At 42.1% G+C, this 20,360-nt stretch overlaps 1 protein-coding gene across 1 annotated transcript in view; it reads left to right on the forward strand.

Moving 5' to 3' along the window:
• opcml (opioid binding protein/cell adhesion molecule-like) overlaps positions 1-19,115 on the forward strand; it is a 152,110-nt gene extending 132,995 nt beyond the window's left edge. Inside the window, exons 4-7 of the mRNA XM_063202210.1 lie at positions 15,357-15,500; positions 16,016-16,136; positions 17,704-17,855; positions 18,982-19,115. Coding sequence (XP_063058280.1) covers positions 15,357-15,500; positions 16,016-16,136; positions 17,704-17,855; positions 18,982-19,091 — 527 coding nt within the window. The 3' untranslated portion in view covers positions 19,092-19,115. The remainder of the gene's footprint in view (positions 1-15,356; positions 15,501-16,015; positions 16,137-17,703; positions 17,856-18,981) is intronic.
• The last annotated feature ends 1,245 nt before the right edge of the window (positions 19,116-20,360 follow it).

Below are 20,360 nucleotides of genomic sequence, written 5' to 3' on the forward strand. Positions count from 1 at the left end.
TACCTATAGGCTAGTATAATCTGAAAAAGTCTACCTGGGACAGTAATCCCTTGAGCTCTTAGAAGTAGCCCAGTCTATTTGAAACTGTCATTCTACCCCATCCAAATCAATCTATCAATCAATTCCTGACCTCACCTGAGTGCTAAGGGCTGTCAAGCAATGATTAACTTACTGCCTGCACCTGCCAAATGCTTCATCACTCGGGTCACATGGTTCACTTGAACATGTATTTAAACAGGGACTGTTGCATTGTACTGCTCACTGGTTGCTAGCTAGCTAGCTGGCTGGCTGGCTGGCTGTAAGGCCGGCTGGCCGGCTGGCCTGCCCTCACCTGGCCGGCCCGGCTAGCAGGTCACGTTGTAAGGGTGGCTGCATGGTGGCTTGCTAACTAGCTTGTTTGTTAGCTTGCTTGCCCCGCTAGCTTTGGCCTTCATTTTCCTTAAGGTTATTTTCAGGCCTTTTTAAAAAAAAGAATGGATTTGCATACCCTTCATTGATGATACTAGACTGGTCCACCTGTCTGCACTAGACAATCTGGCAATTGGGCATTTATTTAGGTATCTAATTAAGTTGATGTTTATTGGACTCCAATGAGTAGAATCAGTCTAATCAGTTGTCTGTGATTGCAACTCTATAATTGGACTCACCTGTGTATAATCAGTCCAATCAGTTGTCTGATTGTAACTCTATAATTGAACTCACCTGAATATAATCTGTCCAATCTGTTTTGGCAACCACTGCTGCCATAATTTTACCGTAAAATGTAAAAAAAATAATACCGTTATTTATTTAACGGTAGGCTTTGGCAACCACTGCTGCCATAATCTTACCGTAAAATGTAAAAAGGAAATATACCGTTATTTGTTTAAAGGTAGACTTTGGCAACCACTGCTGCCAGCAATTTTCCGTAAAAACAACAGTTCTTTTTTTACTGTGTATGCGTGCGTGCGTGCGTGTGTGAGTGCCTGCGCGCCTGCGTGTGTGTGTGTGTGTGTTTGTGTGTGTGTGTGCGCGAGCGCGTGCGTGTGCGCGTGCGTGTTTATGTGCCCCTTCAAGCAGAGGGGATGCGGATGTTTACCTCTCTCAGAGTCTAAACCTTCTCTCAGAGTTCCAAAGAATGTATTCCCCATTTGGGTAGAGACTTAAGGAGAGTATAGTAACTGTTGTAGTGGAGCACAGCAGGGCGGACAGGTGAGCAGGCTACATGAAGAGTCTTCGCAGAGAACATCTAGTGCCACAGATGGAATTTCACTTGCAGGAATGAAACCACAATGTCCTTGATTACAGTCGCTTCCCAAGAATGTGTAACACAACTCTGTTCTTCCTTTTTCCCTCCGTGACTGGCTATGACAGCCAACTCTGTGCTTCCTTTCCCTCTTTGTGTGACTAGCTGATGTAGCCTACTTCTGAAAAAGAATACCTCATGCAGGAAAGTCATATAGGAACATGTCAGCTAGTCATGTGGGTGAGAATCAGAAACAGCATGCTGCCAGCCCAAACTTTCTTAGCCGGGAAAATAAATGTTGAAAATACAATACAATGTTATAAATGTGTTCAGAATTATTTTTGTTCCCAGCAGCGCATATGGAGTTTATGTGAAGTCACAGCTTTACTTCTGAAAGAGATCTCATGGAATAGCAAGGTTATGAGCGTGTGGGGACATTTTTAAGCAGAGGTGGAAAGTAACTAATTACGCTACTGTAATTGAGTAGCTTTTTTGTGTACTTGTACTTTTTAAACTACTTTTTAAAATTTGTAATTTTACTTTTACTTAAGTACATTTTCTTTCAAGTAATGTACTTCAGTACATTTTACAGCACAAGCTTTACTGAGTAAAAAACCTCTAGAATTCTAGCCTAGTTTATAAAGAGTTGGCGCGTGCGACCTCTCACTCAAATGCTGATGGCTGACATCGAGGCTGACGATGGAGATTCACTTAACTCAGAGGAGATCAACACAGCTGTTCTTCCTCTAACCCAGTGCACCCCTTGCACATCTAGAGGCAGAAGACGCTGATTGTTAAAAAGTAACTTTTTACTTTTACTCAAATACATTTTAAATTATTTACTTTTTACTTGAGTAGATTTTTTGACTGGTAAATTTACTCTTAATTGAGTTTATTTTTAACAGAGTAACAGTACTTGTACTTGAGTACAATATTTTAGTCCTCTTTCCACCTCTGTTTTTAAGCAGTTTTTGTCCATTAAACAGACACAGCTCTGCCAGGTGAAAATAGATGGCCGAAGGCACACATTTGGCATGAAGAGTGTCAGCTGAAATTGCTTTATTATCATATCTTTAATATCATTGTTTAATATTGTTATTGTTTTTAAGTGTTTATTATTTCTACAATATGTGTAACCTACAACTGATAAGCTTTCCCCACTCGCTATAAAACTGGATTCATTTTATTTCATTCATTTATTTTAAAAGATAGGAAGTGTTTTTACCCTCGCTAAACTTTGTTAGAGGGCATTCCTAAGCCCTAGCAGTCCATATACAGCTTACAATAGAGCTTATCACAGAACAGCAGAGATAGGAGAGTTGAATAGGGTCATTCACTTGTATACACTTGTGCGTGTCTCTCTCTGTGTGTATGTGTGTGTGTGTGTGTGTGTGTGTGTGCGCGCGGTTCTGCCTTGCCAGACTGCTGCGCTGGTGAATGGCTAGAGAATCTGTGCTGTTCTTCCATGTCTCCTGTATTGCTGTCTGGCTCTCTCTGTCTCTGTCTCTGTCTCTGTCTCTGTCTCTGTCTCTCTCTCTCTCTCTCTCTCTCTCTCATCCGGCATGTGCTGCCCTTCAATGCACACACACACACACCCACACACACACACACACACACACACACACACACACACACACACACACACACACACACACACACACACACACACACACACACGTGTACTTGTGCAGGTTTTTCACAACGTGTACTTGGGTTTTCCTGTCTGCTCACTGTATGGATTTTCCCTGGTGTATTTTTGTATGTGTGTATGTGTGTACAGTATGAAGGCTTCTTGCTTGGCTGCCTTGATCGTTACAGGTGTCCTTGTGTCTCTGCATGGTTGACAGGTTTTCTGAGGGCGAACTCGGCATCTAATTTATCTCAATGTCAAACGCTGCCAGCAATCAGATTAAAGCCACAGTACACAACAGAGAGATGCAAGACAGCAACACATAGCCATTCTAATATGCACTCTAAAACAATTAGCCAGCAGCTGTATATAAGTACTACAGGCCAGAGGCCAATGAGATACACCCTGTGTCTCATATCGCGCACTCTGTTTCAGTGTGTATGGCGCTCACACTGAAATATTCTGTAAATTCAGTGCACTGAGTGTCCGTATGATGCCCTAACAACGGGCAAAATGCAGTAGGGCCTACTTGAAAAATGGACACTGCACGCACTAAACAGCCGCCATGTTGTTCATGAAACAGAAGAAACGCAGCGTTCAGTTCAGTAGAGGAGTTTGGTCAACAGTCTCCTAATTCTGTAAGTAATGTTGCTGAGACATCAACCTTTTCATGTCAAGTATTGTATATGAAACATTTTCCATTGCGGTGAGGGAAGTGTAAATACAAGCACTAGACACTGTGCAATGTAAACAGTAGCCAACCAATATTTTGGTGAGATAATGCTCTGCTCACCTGTCACTTCCACTGAGGGCACAGTGCATAGTGCCCTTTTCACGACACTATGCACTAAAGACCTCAGTGCTCTCTGTGTACTATGTATTAACCGTCAGTGCACTGACCCAAGTGCACAATATCAACAGAGGGTTAGTCATTTGTAGTAACTTAGGAGCTCGGATAGAGGCCAAAGTAGCCCTGTTGAGAAGCTATTGCACTGCACACACACATACTATGATATGGTCAACATTAGGGACCAGAAAAGAGGGCAGCCGTGGCCTAATGTTTGGGGAGTTGGGTTTCCATCAGAGGGTTACAGCTTTGAATCCCACCCTATAACGAATAGCTGGCTGAAGTGCCCCTGAGTGAGACACCTAACCCCACATTAATCCATGGACTTGAGCCAAAATCCCAATTTGGATAAAAGTGTCTGCGAAATGTAATGTAACTGATAAAAAACACAGCAGTCCCGAGGTGTGTTTTAGAAAAGAAGAAAGTAGAGAACAGGCTTTCAGATTTTCCATGGCATCCCTTTCGCTTTCTTGGCAGGCAAATGTATGTTTGAATAGACTTGCCCAGCTAATTAATTAATGTACTATAGAGTTGAGAGTGAACATCTGAAAAGGGAATGGTTACTAGCAGTGTGCATGTTCATCTGGGGAGAGATTGTCACGGGCATGGACAGATTGTCACAGGCAGTCATGGGTAAGTGGTTGGGGCGTCAGACTTGTAGCCCAAAGGTTGCCGGTTTGGCTCCCGACCCACCAGGTTGGTGGGGGGAGCAATTAATCAGTGCTCTCCTCCATCCTCCTCCATGACTGAGGTATCCTGAGCATTATACCGTTCTGCCGCACTGCTTACTTTTGGGCATCATCAAATATCATAAATGGCATTTCGTTGTGTGCAGTGTGCAGTGAACACTTGTGTGCTGTGGAGTGCTTTGTCACAATGACAATGGGAGTTGGAGTTTCCCATTTGGGCTTTCACTTCACTTCACTTCAGATTGGTGTAACAACTATGAGGGGAGGAGATGGGGGATGAGAGCCCTGTGGTGAACATCCCTTGACTCCCTGGCTCTGCCCGGAGGGGGGGGATGGGGGGGGGGTGTGAAAGGCGAGGAGATGGGGGGTATGAGCTCTGTGATGAACATCCTTTTACTCCCTTGCTCTGCTGTGACATCTCCGAGGGAATGGTTACTAGCAGTGTGCATGTTCATCTGGGGAGAGAGGGAGGGAGGAGACGAGAGGGGGTGTGAGCTACGTGATCGACCTCCCTTTAGACCCTGTCTCTGATCTGGTCTCTGATGTAGCGAATAATGACACACATGCGCATACTCACACACAAGCATGCATGTGCCCACAGAGAGACACACACACACACACGGACACGTGCGCAAACACACACAGATGCACACATACACACACACACACACACACATACAGAGTGATGAGAGCCAGTCTCTGAGCTTCTCCGAGTAAAGTTCCGTAGCTGACAGTGACTACTCCTGTTTTTTATGCACAATTACTCCCCCTCCTCCATGCTATTAAGTCAAATATACACACAAAAAACCACACATACACACATCCCCAGTTACTCCCCTTCTCCATGCGTTTAAGCTAGTCACAACCCCAACCAAGCTCAAAGACTATGACTGGTCCACAGCACCACACACACACACACACACACACACACACACACACACACACACACACACACACACACACACACACACACACACACACACACACACACACACACAGTGTTCCACTATCAGCACACAGATGAGAGAAATTACATTTTCAACCCCCTTGAAGAAAAGCTGCAGGAACGATAATGGAAATATATTCAGTAATCGATGTTCTTTGTCAGCAATAGTGAAGTCAAATGTTTAAAGTTTCTTTTATGTATTGTATGTGTTTCATCTACACTTGGGTTCTATTCACGACATAGTTATCAAAATGTCAGGCATGCTTTTAAACCGCTTTGATGTATTGATGTGTTCGTATCAATGTAGCAATTAGCAAATATCAAAGACAGGATTCAATTAGCTGTTCTTGCAATTAGCATTAGTAATGTGGACCGCCTGTTGTTTCATTTTACTTGCTATCTTGCATGAACATGTTCTTTAAAAGCTCAAAAAGAAAGTGAGATTTTACCAACCAAAAAAAGTGACTGCACTTAGTGCTACACTTTTAGCATGTGTCCCTTCCAGCTATGAGAAGATTGGAATATGTGGGGTGCATAGGGATACAAAATAATCTAGTGGATGTACCGTAGAATTGCTAACGGCACCGCAATGTGCCCGGTGGTGCCATCAAGGAACAAGATTGTAAATTAAAAGTATCCACTCATGCAAGACAAAAGGTCAATAGAGACAGGTTATTAGATATATTTTTAACCAGACGTTTCAAATATTTGCTCTTGTTTTATGGATGTTTGACGTTACAAAGCCCTTTTTGACAGGGGTGGAATATCTCTACACGTCCTGTCCCATATGGGAGAAAAAAGTTAACTAAAATAATTCAAACAGTGGTGTCTTCTACCAATATTCCACATATGTTGTTTTACTGTGTATGTGAACAGTTGTTTAAATAACATTTCCTATGTCAGTCAGGCTGTGAATACCTGACTTCAGGTGTTTCTAAGTATCATGCAGTAGTTAGACATTAAAGTGTTTATGAAACGAAAACAAACAGTCATTCCCATTAAAGCCTTGTTTTTTCTGATAGCATCGATGAGACTTTGAACCCAATCATCCTGGAGGAACTTGTGAAAATGGCAACTCAAAGTGTGAATTCTGTGAAATTTGGTGTGACTAATGAGCTGGGCTGTGACATCATAGAGGGGAGTCCCTGGTTTGCTAGTATGGCGATCTGAGAAAACAACACACATTTGATGGACCCACATCTTATAAAGGAACCAAAATTCTGATACAAACATCAGCGTGTCGAAAAACCACACATCCAACCTCATGAGAAAAAAAAAACAGCAGCACAAATCTATTTCAGAGGCACTGATACATCTGCAGAAAGTGACATGTCTGACAGGCGAAGTGACGATTGTTGACATAGCCTGACAGTTCGTTTTGTTTATGGTTACGGTTGCTAAGGGCGCTTTGCCATGACCCACAGATGACATGGCGTGTGTATTTGTTGACAAATGGGGGGCATTTTGATTCAATTGCGCGATATAGTGTGATTGAAATGCATGTAGGCTACATGCAAAAACATCATCAACTAGAGAAAAAACGGAGGTATTAGGCTTTTGGAAAAACGCCCTATATAGCCTGAGTCCTCAGCATATTTTTAGCGTTTATCATTATTATTATTTTTTGTGCTCAAAGTCACAGGTGTCGCGTGTCCCTCAGCCGGACTCTGAGGACGAGGTGTGTCCAAACGTCAGCCACACGTGCACCACAATACTAAAAACAAACAATCAACGCTTCAAAGTAGGCCTACACTATGTGCATCTCTGTTTATTCGCTAAGCAGCCCAATCTGTGAGTTGGCTGTCCTCGACCGAGAGCACCATGCTGATGTGCAGATATCCTCCCAAAACCAATTTATTGACCAGTTGAATGGCAATTAATAAAAAGTGCATATTCCGAGAGCATTCGCATCGGTTTGGCATGTAATGTGCATTACCCTTTCCTGAAAACAACATACAAAGCAGATGGACAAGGTAAAACGAGTAGCCTAAAGCAAAGCAGTGCACTCACCTGTCTTCGTGCCCGAGCAGTTACAGGGGCAGTTTCAGTCTGCACGCCGGCGATGTCAATTGTTGGAACTGCTTGAGGCAATAGCATTCTCTTCAGTCCAACCATGCCCGCGACCTCCACATTTGTGGTGAAGCACAAGGGGTGGAAATGTGCCGAGCACAACAGTGACCAAGAGCTTGCTTCAAAACCACGCATTGGATCCACAGAGCCCTAGCTTGATTTAGCCTTCTCCTTGTCGGCCACAGTTCCATCATTCTTCACAGAAGGGAACTTGTGCAAAGATATTCCTTCTGTCAAGTAGCCATTTTTGCAGCTGGCACCGTTCGGCCCTCCAGCAACACACTTTTGGTACTAGCCGCCATTGATCTGAACAAGGTGGAATGAGGTGAACTCACCCCTTCTATGTCACGCATATCATTTGCATAAAATTTGCATGTCACCAAAAAAACACTTTTTGGGAACGTTTTAACATGACTTTTAGGACAAAATATCACCCAGACAATATCCCATTTTATTCACAAGGCTTAGAACTTTCAGAATCTGTCCTGGAAATGGTCAAATTCCTTTACTTTGTTTTCGTTTCATAAACACTTTAACTGTACTTAAATTGATCCTAATCCCCAAGCTGAGACATCTAGGACCTCCATCATCCACATGCTCCTGGATCAAAGACTTCCTTGTTAATCATCCCCAACAGGTGAATCTAGGTCACCATCTCTCAACCATCCGCACCCTCAGCACCGGCTCGCCCCAGGGATGTGTGTTGAGCCCACTTCTCTACTCCCTCTACACGTTTGACTATAGCCCCATCCACCCAGAGAACATCGTTGTCAAATTTGCAGATGACACAACAGTGGTGGGGCTGATAACCGAGGGAAAGGAGGAGGCCTACAGGGATGAGGTCCTGAAACTTAGAGAGTGGTGTGCATCAAACAACCTGGCCCTGTACATCTCCAAGACTAAGGAGCTCATCCTGGACTTCCGGCGGAACAAAGATGCTCCTGCCCCCTTGTACATCAATGGTGAACGTGTGGAGCAAGTGAGCTCATTTAAATTCCTAGGAGTACACATCTCCGCTGATCTCTCCTGGTCGATTAACACCTCGGCTCTGGTAAAAAAGGCCCAGCAGCGATTGCACTTCCTGAGACTACTAAAGAAAGAACAGTTAGACTCAAGCTTGCTGTTGACCTTTTACCGTTCCACCATAGAGAGCCTGCTGACCTACGCAGTGTCAGTGTGGCACTCAAGCTGCACTGAGGCTGTCAGGAAGAGACTGCAGAGGGTGACCAAAACAGCGCAAAAAATCATAGGCTGCCCCCTGCCTCCCATACCCACCATCTACAACTCCTGCTGCGTAAGTAGAGCCAGGAGTATCATTAAAGATCCCACACATCCTGGTTTCCATCTCTTCACACTGTTGCCCTCTGGCAGGCGCTACAAGGCAATACCAGCCAGAACCAATAGGATGAAGACCAGCTTCTTCCCCAAAGCTGTTACAACAATGAACTCACACTTACTGGACAATGTTCATCTATAAAGGACTGTGCACCTTGTAGGGAAGCTCAAATCTCAGTATACTTTGTATGATGACAATAAAGGCTTTCTATTCTATTTCTATGCTAAGGGGAGAGGCACTACCCTTACAAATACATTTATCTGTCATCGTGTCAAACTTGTACGGCTCTTCATAGTTGAAAATGATTAAGTGGTGGCACCAGGCACAGACAGATGACAGATATGACACCTATGTATCAAAAAGAATGTGAGGATTAAATGAAATTATTTTTTAATAAATCCCTCAGAGCATCCTAACGTCTCTCCATCACTTAAACCCTAAAGATACCCTGTGATGAGTTGCTGATGTCTAGATCATTGTAGAATTTGTCACTCCATCAATGCATTATGTGCAGAGGCGATTCTAAAGTCAGGTGGGGCCCCAAGCGAAAACGCAAAAAAAATAGCATTTGAACCAAAATCGCCACTACTGTGGTAAAATGTGGGCTGTTAATCACCATCTAGGGGTTTGGGGGCCCCAAGCGGCTGCCTGCCTTGCCTGGTGGCAAGATGCGCCTCTGATTATGTGCCTCCATGAGATGAGTTATTTGGAAACGTCAGACGGCCATTATTTATGAAGATTAAATGAGATTTTCAATGTGCTGCTTTGACTGATTATTAATGCATCCCTAAATGTCTTTTTGAAGGTGCAGCTGGTCTATTTCAAAGGACACAGGTAACGTCCTGTGTGCTATCATAGTGAGTTTTACAGTGATACTGTATATCAACCGTCAAAAAGATGTATCAAATGAACTCCACAGAAAAGTGCTACATTTGACACTAATCGGCAAATAAATAGGCTACTCATTCAAAACTAGTAAACATTTATACTGTAAGATTCAACATATGCACACAGGAAGTAGACTGTTTGCTGCAAGGCCATAATGAATGCTGTTGCAATGATATGAGCATCAGTAAGAAGAACTATATGGTTGGGGCAGCTGTAATGCTTAAGAGGTTTGACTGTAGATCACAGGGTTGCAGGTTCAATCCCCACCCCAGCCAATTCCTTCCTCCCTCCGTGGCTGAAGTGCCCTTGAGCAAGGCGCTTGACCCCACACTGCTCCAGGGATTGTAACTAATACCCTGTAAATATTTGTAAGTCGCTTTGGATAAAAGCATTAGCTAAGTTCAATGAAATGTAATTTAAAAGTGTATCGCATTCAAAGACATCACAGCACATTTATAATTCACAATAACACTCAAAGAGTAGGACCAACACAATGATTATTAAATTCAACTATCTAAAGTGTTGGGCTCTTCCCCCTGAAATCCCCTGAGCACTAGGCCATGAGGCAGGCTGCAAGGTCCTGAGCATCAGAGAGAAGCTTATCCTGCTAACTGCTGCCACCATGCACTCACCTCACTCCAGGTCTATACTGCAGTAGGTTCACTTTCCCAAAGCCCAATAATTGCCACATTCATCTCAACGCAGGGTCAGTGAGTAAACATTCCTCTGGGATGTCTCCTATATTCTGGCAGTATCGCCTCAAACTCCTATCAGTAAGCACCCTTTTATCTACCCCTTTATGGAGCAGTCGCCAAACGATTGGCAGTGACCTGAGAGACACACTCACTCCCATCTGCCTCAAACAAACAATCTCCTTTTGAGTGGAGAGACTTTGTATTTTTCCTTGAAAAATAAATAAATAAATATATGTATTTATTTATTTAATTCTGTCCTGGGCAAAGCAATAAGGGAACAAATAGAAACACATAGAAATAAGAAAACAAACATTATGCAATAGGCCTACACACACGGTTCTCCACACAAAAGCAAAATCCTTCTGAGTCTGGCTGTAAATATGTGTTAGTGGATAGGAGATGGCAATGCAATCTTGCTTGTCAAAACAAATGTTGCCATTTGACTAGCATTGAATATATAGTGTAAACACTTCACTGAGCAGCAAAGAAAACATTCCTATAATGAAAAGAGAAATGGATAGTAGCAGCGGTTGGAGGGTTTTGGTGATTGTGAATAATGTGATTGTGGGAGCTGGGTTGTTTTTCATTAAAAAGAGATTCCCCATCACAGAGCAGTGCAGCACAGTGTACTGACAAACATTACTAATGGTCAACGGCTGATTACAGAATCATTAGCATAGAGAAATCTCATTATGTCGTAATGCTACCCGCTAATTTGTTTCCTAATTCATTGTAAACCCTGAAGCATGGCTGTGCCAACATACAGCACTAATCTTGTCGGTGTCTGTGGAGCACCAGGATAGAATCCGCCACGCTATCTCTCACACAGATGAGATGAAAAATACAGACGTGTGGTTGGGTGTTGTCCTCCGTTCCAGTATCATTTTGGACAAACGTGGGTTAGCTTATATTCAAGAAGGCGAGTGACCCATTTAAATGTAGAGAATGACTGACCTAGTTTAAAAGGTGTTTCAAGTCCTTGTTTGATGGGTGAGAGTAAGTTAGTCTTTTTTCAGTGTCCTTCGGTGGTTTTCTAAGGTCACTGAGCATTTTTAGAATAATTTGAGGCGAGCGACAGAGAAGTTATGTAGCCATGTGGCGTCTCTTTCACACATGGCCAACACAGGCACACATCCATGGCCCACATGCCGCATGTACTGAATTGGCCAGCCCATTTGTAGGGTATTACAGCATATATTTATCAAGTACACACATACACACACTGTTACATTCAGAGGTTATGATCTAAAGATTTTTACTTCATATTTTAAGGTGAGGGGCTATTATGGAAAGCTGTTGCTGTGAGGGTGTTATTTTCATGTTTTTAAGATATGTGCATCTTGTTATAGAGAGCTAGGTGGCTAGGGTCATTCTTACTGGAGCTTAACTCGCCAGGAAATATAGGCCTACTGTAGAACCTGGAACTTTTATTGTGTCTGCTATTGTGTGGGTGGGACCCATTTAAACACCCTCAGGTCTTAAAGATCTTCCACGGTGTGTGTGTGTGCGTGTGCGCATGCGCGCATGCGTGTATTTGTGTGCCAGTGTGGGTGTATGTGTGGGCTTGCATATGTGGATAACTGTGAGTCCTGAACTTGTAAAGAGCGTTAAGTGCTGACTTGAGTCGGGAAGGGCTGCGCTATAGCCTGTAAGTGTGCTCAATATAGCCTATAAGTGTGGTCCATCCCATTGACAGTAAATAGAATGGACGCCAAATCAACGCTATTTGCCATTCAACGCTTTGAAGCCAGATTTGGGAACATTCCAACTTACATTCCACCTTAGCAACGCCAAACGCAGGTGCTGATTGGACAACAACAAGACTTCTAACGGTCAATCAAACCATGTTCTGATGCTCATTGGTCAATTTAACTTTTAATATCTCTCTAAAACAAAACATCACCACAAAAAATCACCACCCTGGTAAGTTGGAGAGCAAGGGGACCTACTAGTTGAGCGAAAAATTATCCCCCTGGAGTGGCATTTAAGGGAGATACAGGGTTTTATGTCTCTCATAGGAATGAATGGGATTTGGCCATTTTTTTGTCTTTTTGGGTCCAACCTTGGCTCCAACTCGGCTTCAACAATGAAATAGAATTTTGGCCTCCATTCTATTTACTCTCAATGGGTCCATCCATTTGCCATTTACTGTACCATAAAGATGTACTGGGGTGCCTGTTAAGATCCCCGCCTGCTCAAAGGAGCCCAATTCTGCTATACAAATGTTGAGGAGGAGGCATTGTCTCTTACAGTATTCTAGACCATTAGGTTCCAAGAAAATATTCTTTATTCTCAGAGGTTATGAAAAGATATAGAGAGAACCTGAGTATTTTATGTTCAAGTTAAAAAGATTAAATAAAATGTTTTTCGTGTAAGGCTCAATACCCATTGTGTTGTGCTCTACTTTTGGGGAATTATCAACGTGTAGTATGTATGAGGGGGTACGCATGGTGTGACAAGAAGGCTCAGGGGGTACTCAAGCCAAAAAAGTTTGGGACACTGCTCTAGACCAGTGGTTTTCAAAGTGGGGTCCGGGGACCCCCTCCGGAGCCAAGAGGGGGTACTTCGGGGGATAGCCTTGGCAGGTTGGTAAAGCATAGCAAAATAAAACAATTGATAATTCAATAAATTGAATGGCAACACTTTATAATAAGGGATGCATAAAGAGCATTATTATGACCTTGTAAATCTTAGTGACTTATGATGAACAAAACATTAACAAACATTGTTAATGCTTTATAAACTATTTATGAATAATGTGTTCAAGATTTTACAAACCTTTTCACAGAGTATTAATTATTAATTCACAAGAAATGTAAATGTTTGATGGATGTAAAATATTCACATAACATTTCCCACTCATTTACAGAAAATTGCTATTGTTTTGTTCATCATCAGTCAATTATTTACTACGTGTTTATCATGCTTTTTATGCATTCCTTACACACACATACTCTTATATACCTGACTGTGTGCTGCAGAGGATCATATCATCCTGTCATTATATACCCATTCCCCATCATATTTTAGGAGGATATATACAGTACAGTGTTGCAGTGGTGTATGGTGTACACCGGACCTGCATGTGTATTCCTGGCATTTGCTCATTAAACCCGCTAGACTCTGTGATACAGCTATTTTGAAGAACCATATCGTGTGGAGCAGCTGTTTCCAATTGGGATCTAACGAGATAGTTACCATTCGGGCTGTGAGATGATGGAGGTAGTGATTTATTTCCCATCATGCATCCTGGCCCTCCCTAACTGGCTTCACACCACTACTGTTCCCTCACCATGGGAAAAACAGGCCCATCACTGGCCATTGGTGTGTGCGTGTGTGTGTGTGTGTGTGTGTGTGTGTGTGTGTGTGTGTGTGTGTGTGTGTGTGTGTGTGTGTGTGTGAGTGTGTGAGTGTGTGAGTGTGTTTGTGTGTTGTACCCGTTGCAGCATCAGCAACAGCGCATTGTTTTTGCAAGATACATTTTAAATAAAAATGTAAGAAAGTTAAATAAATAAACAGCACAGTTAGGAGGCACCAGAGGTTATTAAAGCAATATCTGCTCCACGTTAGTTGGCTGTAATTGGTTTGTTTGGTGTACGATTAAAATGTCGGAAATTGTTCCATGGAAATGGTCATGTCTCAATTTCATCACCGCTGTCTGTGCTGTGGGTGGGAAAGAGAAGATATGCTTTACTAACAAGCCATCAGATGCTGCTGTTACGGTGTGATGATATTGCTTATCTTAGTGTCAGCATTACACAAAGGATACATTGGCAGGCCAAATTAACACAGTAAAAATAAATACAGGTGTTGAGCCTCATAACATGTTTAGTTTAGTTTAGTTTATTGGTTTATTTGACAGGGGCCATGTACAGGACAACTCCAGTGCCAGAGTTACCTACAAAAGAAACTATCAAATAGTCACATAGATTAAAACATGGACAATGCGTGTCCTTACAAATGTTACACACTAAAAGCAGTCATATCACACTAACATACCACACTAAAACATAATAAAGCAACAAATTCAAACACAAAACCACATATGACACCTGACAGTACATATAGCAGCACACAGGTTAATGATCACATGTTTGCTTAGTCTTCAGCCATACTTTCAAGGATAATGGCTTCTTTCTTACTATGTCTTGGAGGTTATTAATAAGTATCCTCAACCATCCAGACAAGCCAAGTTGGAATGCACAAATAAACACACACAAACACATTTTCCATGATGTGAGAAGATATTGGATATTGACAATTAACCGTTGTCCAGAGCAATAAGCATATATATAGTGTACCATAGGCCTACCTGGTGTGGTTGAAAATAGCAGAATGTTTAGGATCTAATGGAGCCATGATATACATCAGAAACTATGCTGGCCAACACTTGGCACTTGGCAAATACCACTGCTATATTATGCTGCAGGCAACATAGAATTAGTATATACCATGGATTCCCAGTTAGGATAGCATGTATGTTAATAATAAAAAAAATGACAAAGGAGACACTTGGAAGTGGTAGCACTGGTTATGTGATATTTTCTTTTATTTGACGTTTTTACTGTTTACCATTCCCTCTATTCACTAATTGCATATTTCAGTTACACTTTACTTGACGTCGGTGTCATACTTATGACGTAACAGTGTCAAAACTGTGTCATGACACAATCATCGATGAATCATAAACATGACGTCAATGTCATAAAGGTTTTATGGTCATGAAAACTTGGCATTGTTGAGGCTGTCTTTACCACGAAGTCTTTAAATGTTTATGACATTGACATAATGTTTAAGACACATGCATGACTGCGGTACACCATTGTTATGACATACGTATGATGCCAGTGTAAAGTAAAGTGTTGCCCATATTTCTACTCAAACTGCCTTCTACTACTACAGCTGTTATGCTATTTGTGTAGCTAAAACCACCGATACATGGCAGAATGTTTACATCCTGAACTGAATGTTTCTATTGCCCCAAATCTCATCAAATTCCCATCTCTCCGTTCCCCTCTTCTTCCCTCCAGGTGGCCCGGCCAGCCGTTTTATCACTGAGGGGGAGTATGTGGAGATCACGGCCATCACCAAAGAGCAGGCTGGCGTTTACGAGTGCATATCCACGAACTATGTCTCCGCGCCCGATGTCAGGATCTTACGAGTTACCGTAAACTGTAAGTTATGAGTCGGATATTCTCTGGGTGGAAATACTGAATTTGCATTCTTCACAAATGTAAAATTATAAGCAATTCCATTCCATAAGCTTCTCATATACATATCCACGGCTGACGTGACCTTAAACAAGGCACCCAACCTGATATTGCTCCAGGACTGTAACCAACAACCTGTACATAGATAACTTTAACCCTTGTAAGGTGTTCAGGTCATTTTGACCCCTTTTCAGTTTTTAGCTTGAGAAAAATAGTAAGAGTACATTATTCGCCAAAAGCTTGGATTGAGTTTACTTTTCTTCCCTGTCTCCTTATCTTTCTCTCTCACTTTCAAAAACATATTTACACAGAAATTTACAAGCATAATGAAGGGAACATGAGAGTGAATATGAGCTACGTATGATATTGTCCTTATTACACACACAACTCTGTGTGTGTGTGTGTGTGTGTGTGTGTGTGTGTGTGTGTGTGTGTGTGTGTGTGTGTGTGTGTGTGTGTGTGTGTGTGTGTGTGTGTAGATCCTCCAGTCATCTCCAGAGCAAGGAACACCCTGAGTGCAGTGGGCCAGAAGGGGATGCTACAGTGTGAGGCCTCAGCCGTCCCTTTCGCCGACTTCGAATGGTACAAGGAGGACAAGAAGTAAGCACACAAATAGTATATATAGCATTATTATCATTTGAATGGCACAAGGAGTACAAGAAGTGAGTTCACTTACAGCAAGCATACACACACAGGAAGAATGTACTGCACTTGACGTCCTGTCCATCTCTTTTCTTCTGGTGATCCTCATTCATCCAGGTCATCTTAGTCAGAAGAGTTTACTTGTGGGCAACCGGACTTCCATTAAGAGCTTGAAGACATTTCATCTCTCCAACTGACAAAGTTTTTCACGTCTAATTTTCTGAAATGAGAATCATTATCAAACTTAATTGAAGAATACTCTGAGTTACATTACATTACACCCTTGTCAGTCTTCTTTCTGCCGGTCTTATTTAGGTGTATTTTTATGCAGTAGACTGGTTTAGCTGGATTTGCATCGTGTTTTGTAGTGATACTGTCCCATGTTTGGAAATAAGCTTATTTTACACCTCCCCTTGAGTTAAATAATAGGGTTTTACCATTCTCCGGTACTTTCAACCGTTTTCTGGGTATGGCAGTGCAAATTTTACCTCCAAGCTAGCAGTTAACATTGAGTCCTACAGTATGAGACTAGTTAGCTGACAACTGGTCTCATAGGACTCAATGTTAACTGCTAGCATGAAGGTAAAATCTGAACTGCCATACCTAGAGAACGGTTGAAAGTACAGGAGAACGGAAAAACCCTATTATTTAACTCAAGGGGAGGTGTAAAATAAGCTTATTTCCAAAAATGGGACAGTATCACTTTATGGTGTAGCACATTTTACCTGATTCGCTGTCTTCCTGACTATGTGTCAACATTTCCCAATGCCAAGTGTTCTGGCCTTGGTAGTGCGTAAAAAAGCCTAGTGATTGGATACTCTGCGGACTTCACCATAGAGTATCCAATGACTGGGATCACTTCCAAGGCTGGAACTCTTGACATTGGGATATAGTCTATGTCTTGATTGTGTCTTGATTTTTGTGTCAAGTACACTACCCTTAATGAGCTGTGTCCGTTCTGCTTCCTGTGTAGACTTAACATCAGTATTTGACTCATGTACATAACACTTAACTTGACACTTTACTACCTTAACTGCCTGACTCTTGTTTGAGTGTACTTGTGTAATACAGGTAATTTGAATTGATTGGGTGCATTTTGGTCGACAACACGCTCTACTTAATTGATTCACTGACACTGTGTGTGATTGCCACTCTTGTCTGCCTTCCATCTGCCTGTCTTATTTAGGTGTATTTTTATGCAGTAGACTGGCTTAGCTAGTTTTGCATCAACTTCAGAGTAGCACATTTTACCTGATTAGCTGTCTTCCCAACTGTGTATGTCTTGATTGGGCATTTTTTGTGTCAAGGACAAACCCTTAAATAGCTGTGTCCTTTCTTAACTTCAGTATTTGTCATGAACGTAACACTTAACTTGATTACCTAACTGTCTGACTCTTGTTTGAGTGTACTAGTGTAATACAGGTAATGTGATTTGATTGGGTGTATTTTTGTCGACAACACTGCACTCTACTTAATTGACTCGCTGCCTCACAACACGTGCCTTGATTGGGTGTGATTGCCACAGGGTTCTGAATGGAGTTAATGGGCTGAGGATTGAGAGCAAGGGGAAGCAGTCGATGCTGACCTTCTTCAACGTGACCGAGGAGGACTACGGGAACTACACCTGCATTGCCGTGAATGCCTTGGGAGTCACAAACGCAAGCCTCATCTTATATGGTAAGGCACCTGACCACCTAGTCCCTATAATCTGTTTGTCATATAACTGCAAGATAACATATACCATAGACGAAAAAACATACAAATAAAAATATATTACATCCAGTTACAAAGTACATTACATTACATTACATAAAGTAAAGGCACCATGTGAGCACTATCACAATACTGTAACTGATATGGTGACGAAAATACAAATACTGTCTCCCTACAGTATATTAATTTTTACCAACAAATGCTTAGAAAACCATTGAAACTCATGGCCGCACTCTGAGCTTCACAGGAACTCATTTACATCAATTTACCAACACTTACAACACATTTGCAACACTGCTATGACTGAGGTGTATGTAACCACATAAGGACATCACCAAGGACATAGAATAGAGTTACTGCATATTTGCATACATTCTACTATAGAGAGTGGGGTGTAACCTCAGGTTAAGTGGGTACCAGCAGTTGCTGAAATGTAATCCAGGCCCACATGCAGAGCCTCGGCCAATTAACCCACCATGATAACTGCATCTGAGATACCGTAACACAGAACTAAACTGCAGCCTTCAGATCTCCCCTTTCCCTGGCTTCCTATTCGAGTTTCATCACTACCCTGTAATGCGTGACTGTAAACCACATTTGCGACTTGAAAGCACGAGGAGGTAATGAATGCAAATGTAGGCCATAATTTAGGCTCTCATCACCACCACCACAGTAAACCTGTATGGTGTTAGGAGTTTATTTTATTATTGATGAAAGCACTCTGAAATGAATAGCCACAAAAACAGGAATAAAAGGAGCACAACCTTGCGTGTGCTTTTGAGTGTGTAAGGGCTTCCGCACATCGGCTCCGACAAAGTGCTGAGCACTGCTCAGCAAAAGTTCGACTCCATTGTTTTCAATAGAACCCCGCACACTAACGCCGATGTCCACAGACATTTGCGGTTGTCGGATAGCAATTAGAGACAAGTTCTATTTTGTCTGCGCCGCCCATTGACTGTCAATGCTATGTTCGTATGACATTTGGTTTGGCGGTCCGAATTATGTCGGAAGCGAAAGTGCTCTGCAGTGCTGTCGGAGCCAATGTGCTGCCGGCCTAATAATTGAATATTTTCTCCCATTTCTCTCACAGGTCCTGGGATGCATGATCTTGACATCAACAGTGCGATCTCCCACCTGCCAACACACCTCTCTCTCTTCGCAACCCTTCTCCTCCTCACATTGTATTTCCTCACAGTTTGATGTGAAAGCTGAGATTTCCCTCCCACCCCATGCACTCAATGCAACCCACCCAACCTTACAACCCACCCACCCACCCCTACAATCCCACAGCCCTCATCCCACCTAGCCTACCCTACACCGCCTCCCTTACACTGTCTGTCTGTCCAACGATACATAGCAGACATATGTTTTATGAAAAAGATGCGCAAGTCAGCTCCAACTTTACTGTTTTAACACCTTTCAGTTCAGGCTGTAAGACATTAAGTGGAAGGCAATGAAATGTAAACCAAAATAATATTGGAGTCAATGTTTGTGTTTATTACACTTTTTAAAAAGATGTGAAAAGATAAGCAAAAAGTACTATTGTGAATAGGTGAGTGGTTTTGACCAATATTGAGGTGTATATTGAGATTGCTGGTGTGTAATGTTTTTGTTTTCCGTCTCTGTAAAATACTGTGTTTCTTTTATCTGTAATGAAGGAAATAATGCAATGTGATTGTTAAATTACTGTATTTTTACAGTTGTATGCAACAAGATGAATATCACTGCATTGAAGTACTGCTGTACAACATCTACCGTTAAAACATGTTTATCCCACAGACTAAGGGCAGTATTCAGCTCCAATTCCTCCAATCTCAAATGTGGCAGTGAATGGTATGAATGATGGCTCTTTTGCAAGCCACTCAATTAAATATGCCAAGGTCATCATCATATCCTCAAAGTCATGTCCTCCTTGGCCAAATGGACCTGTGTGTATGTGTGTATTCTGATGTTCAGAGACATGTTGAAGACACACATCACGACTAATCATTATTAGATCTGAAACCTCAAGGCTTTCACAGGAGTAAAGTGAATAAGTGAATGAGGCTTTTTATTTTCTCTCAACTATCTCTTTTTTCCAGACATGGTTACATGGCACAACAACCACATTTACTACAAGAAAAACAAACAGCAAAGATGTTTGGCTTCATGGACGTTGAAAGGATCAAATAAAAAAGATATCTTGTGGTACACTAAGAATAAACAAATGTCATCCCCACAAATGTTTCCTTTTGTCTTATTGACTTATTTGCTAAAAGGCAGGAAGTCACACCACACTATGTAAAGCTCACATTTTCCATCAGGTGTGAGGTTAATTCAAACCCTGAACGTGACTGAAAGTGGCAAGATGAGACAAAGAAACAAAACACAGCATTGCCAACACAGCACATCAGCTGAAGGGTAGTGATCGCTCCAACAGAAACTGTGTGTCAGCTGCGTGCCATGTTACACCTCAAAGGGAGGATAAAG

Source organism: Engraulis encrasicolus, chromosome 7 (assembly GCF_034702125.1).
Source record: "Engraulis encrasicolus isolate BLACKSEA-1 chromosome 7, IST_EnEncr_1.0, whole genome shotgun sequence".
Taxonomy (NCBI): Eukaryota; Metazoa; Chordata; class Actinopteri; order Clupeiformes; family Engraulidae; genus Engraulis; species Engraulis encrasicolus.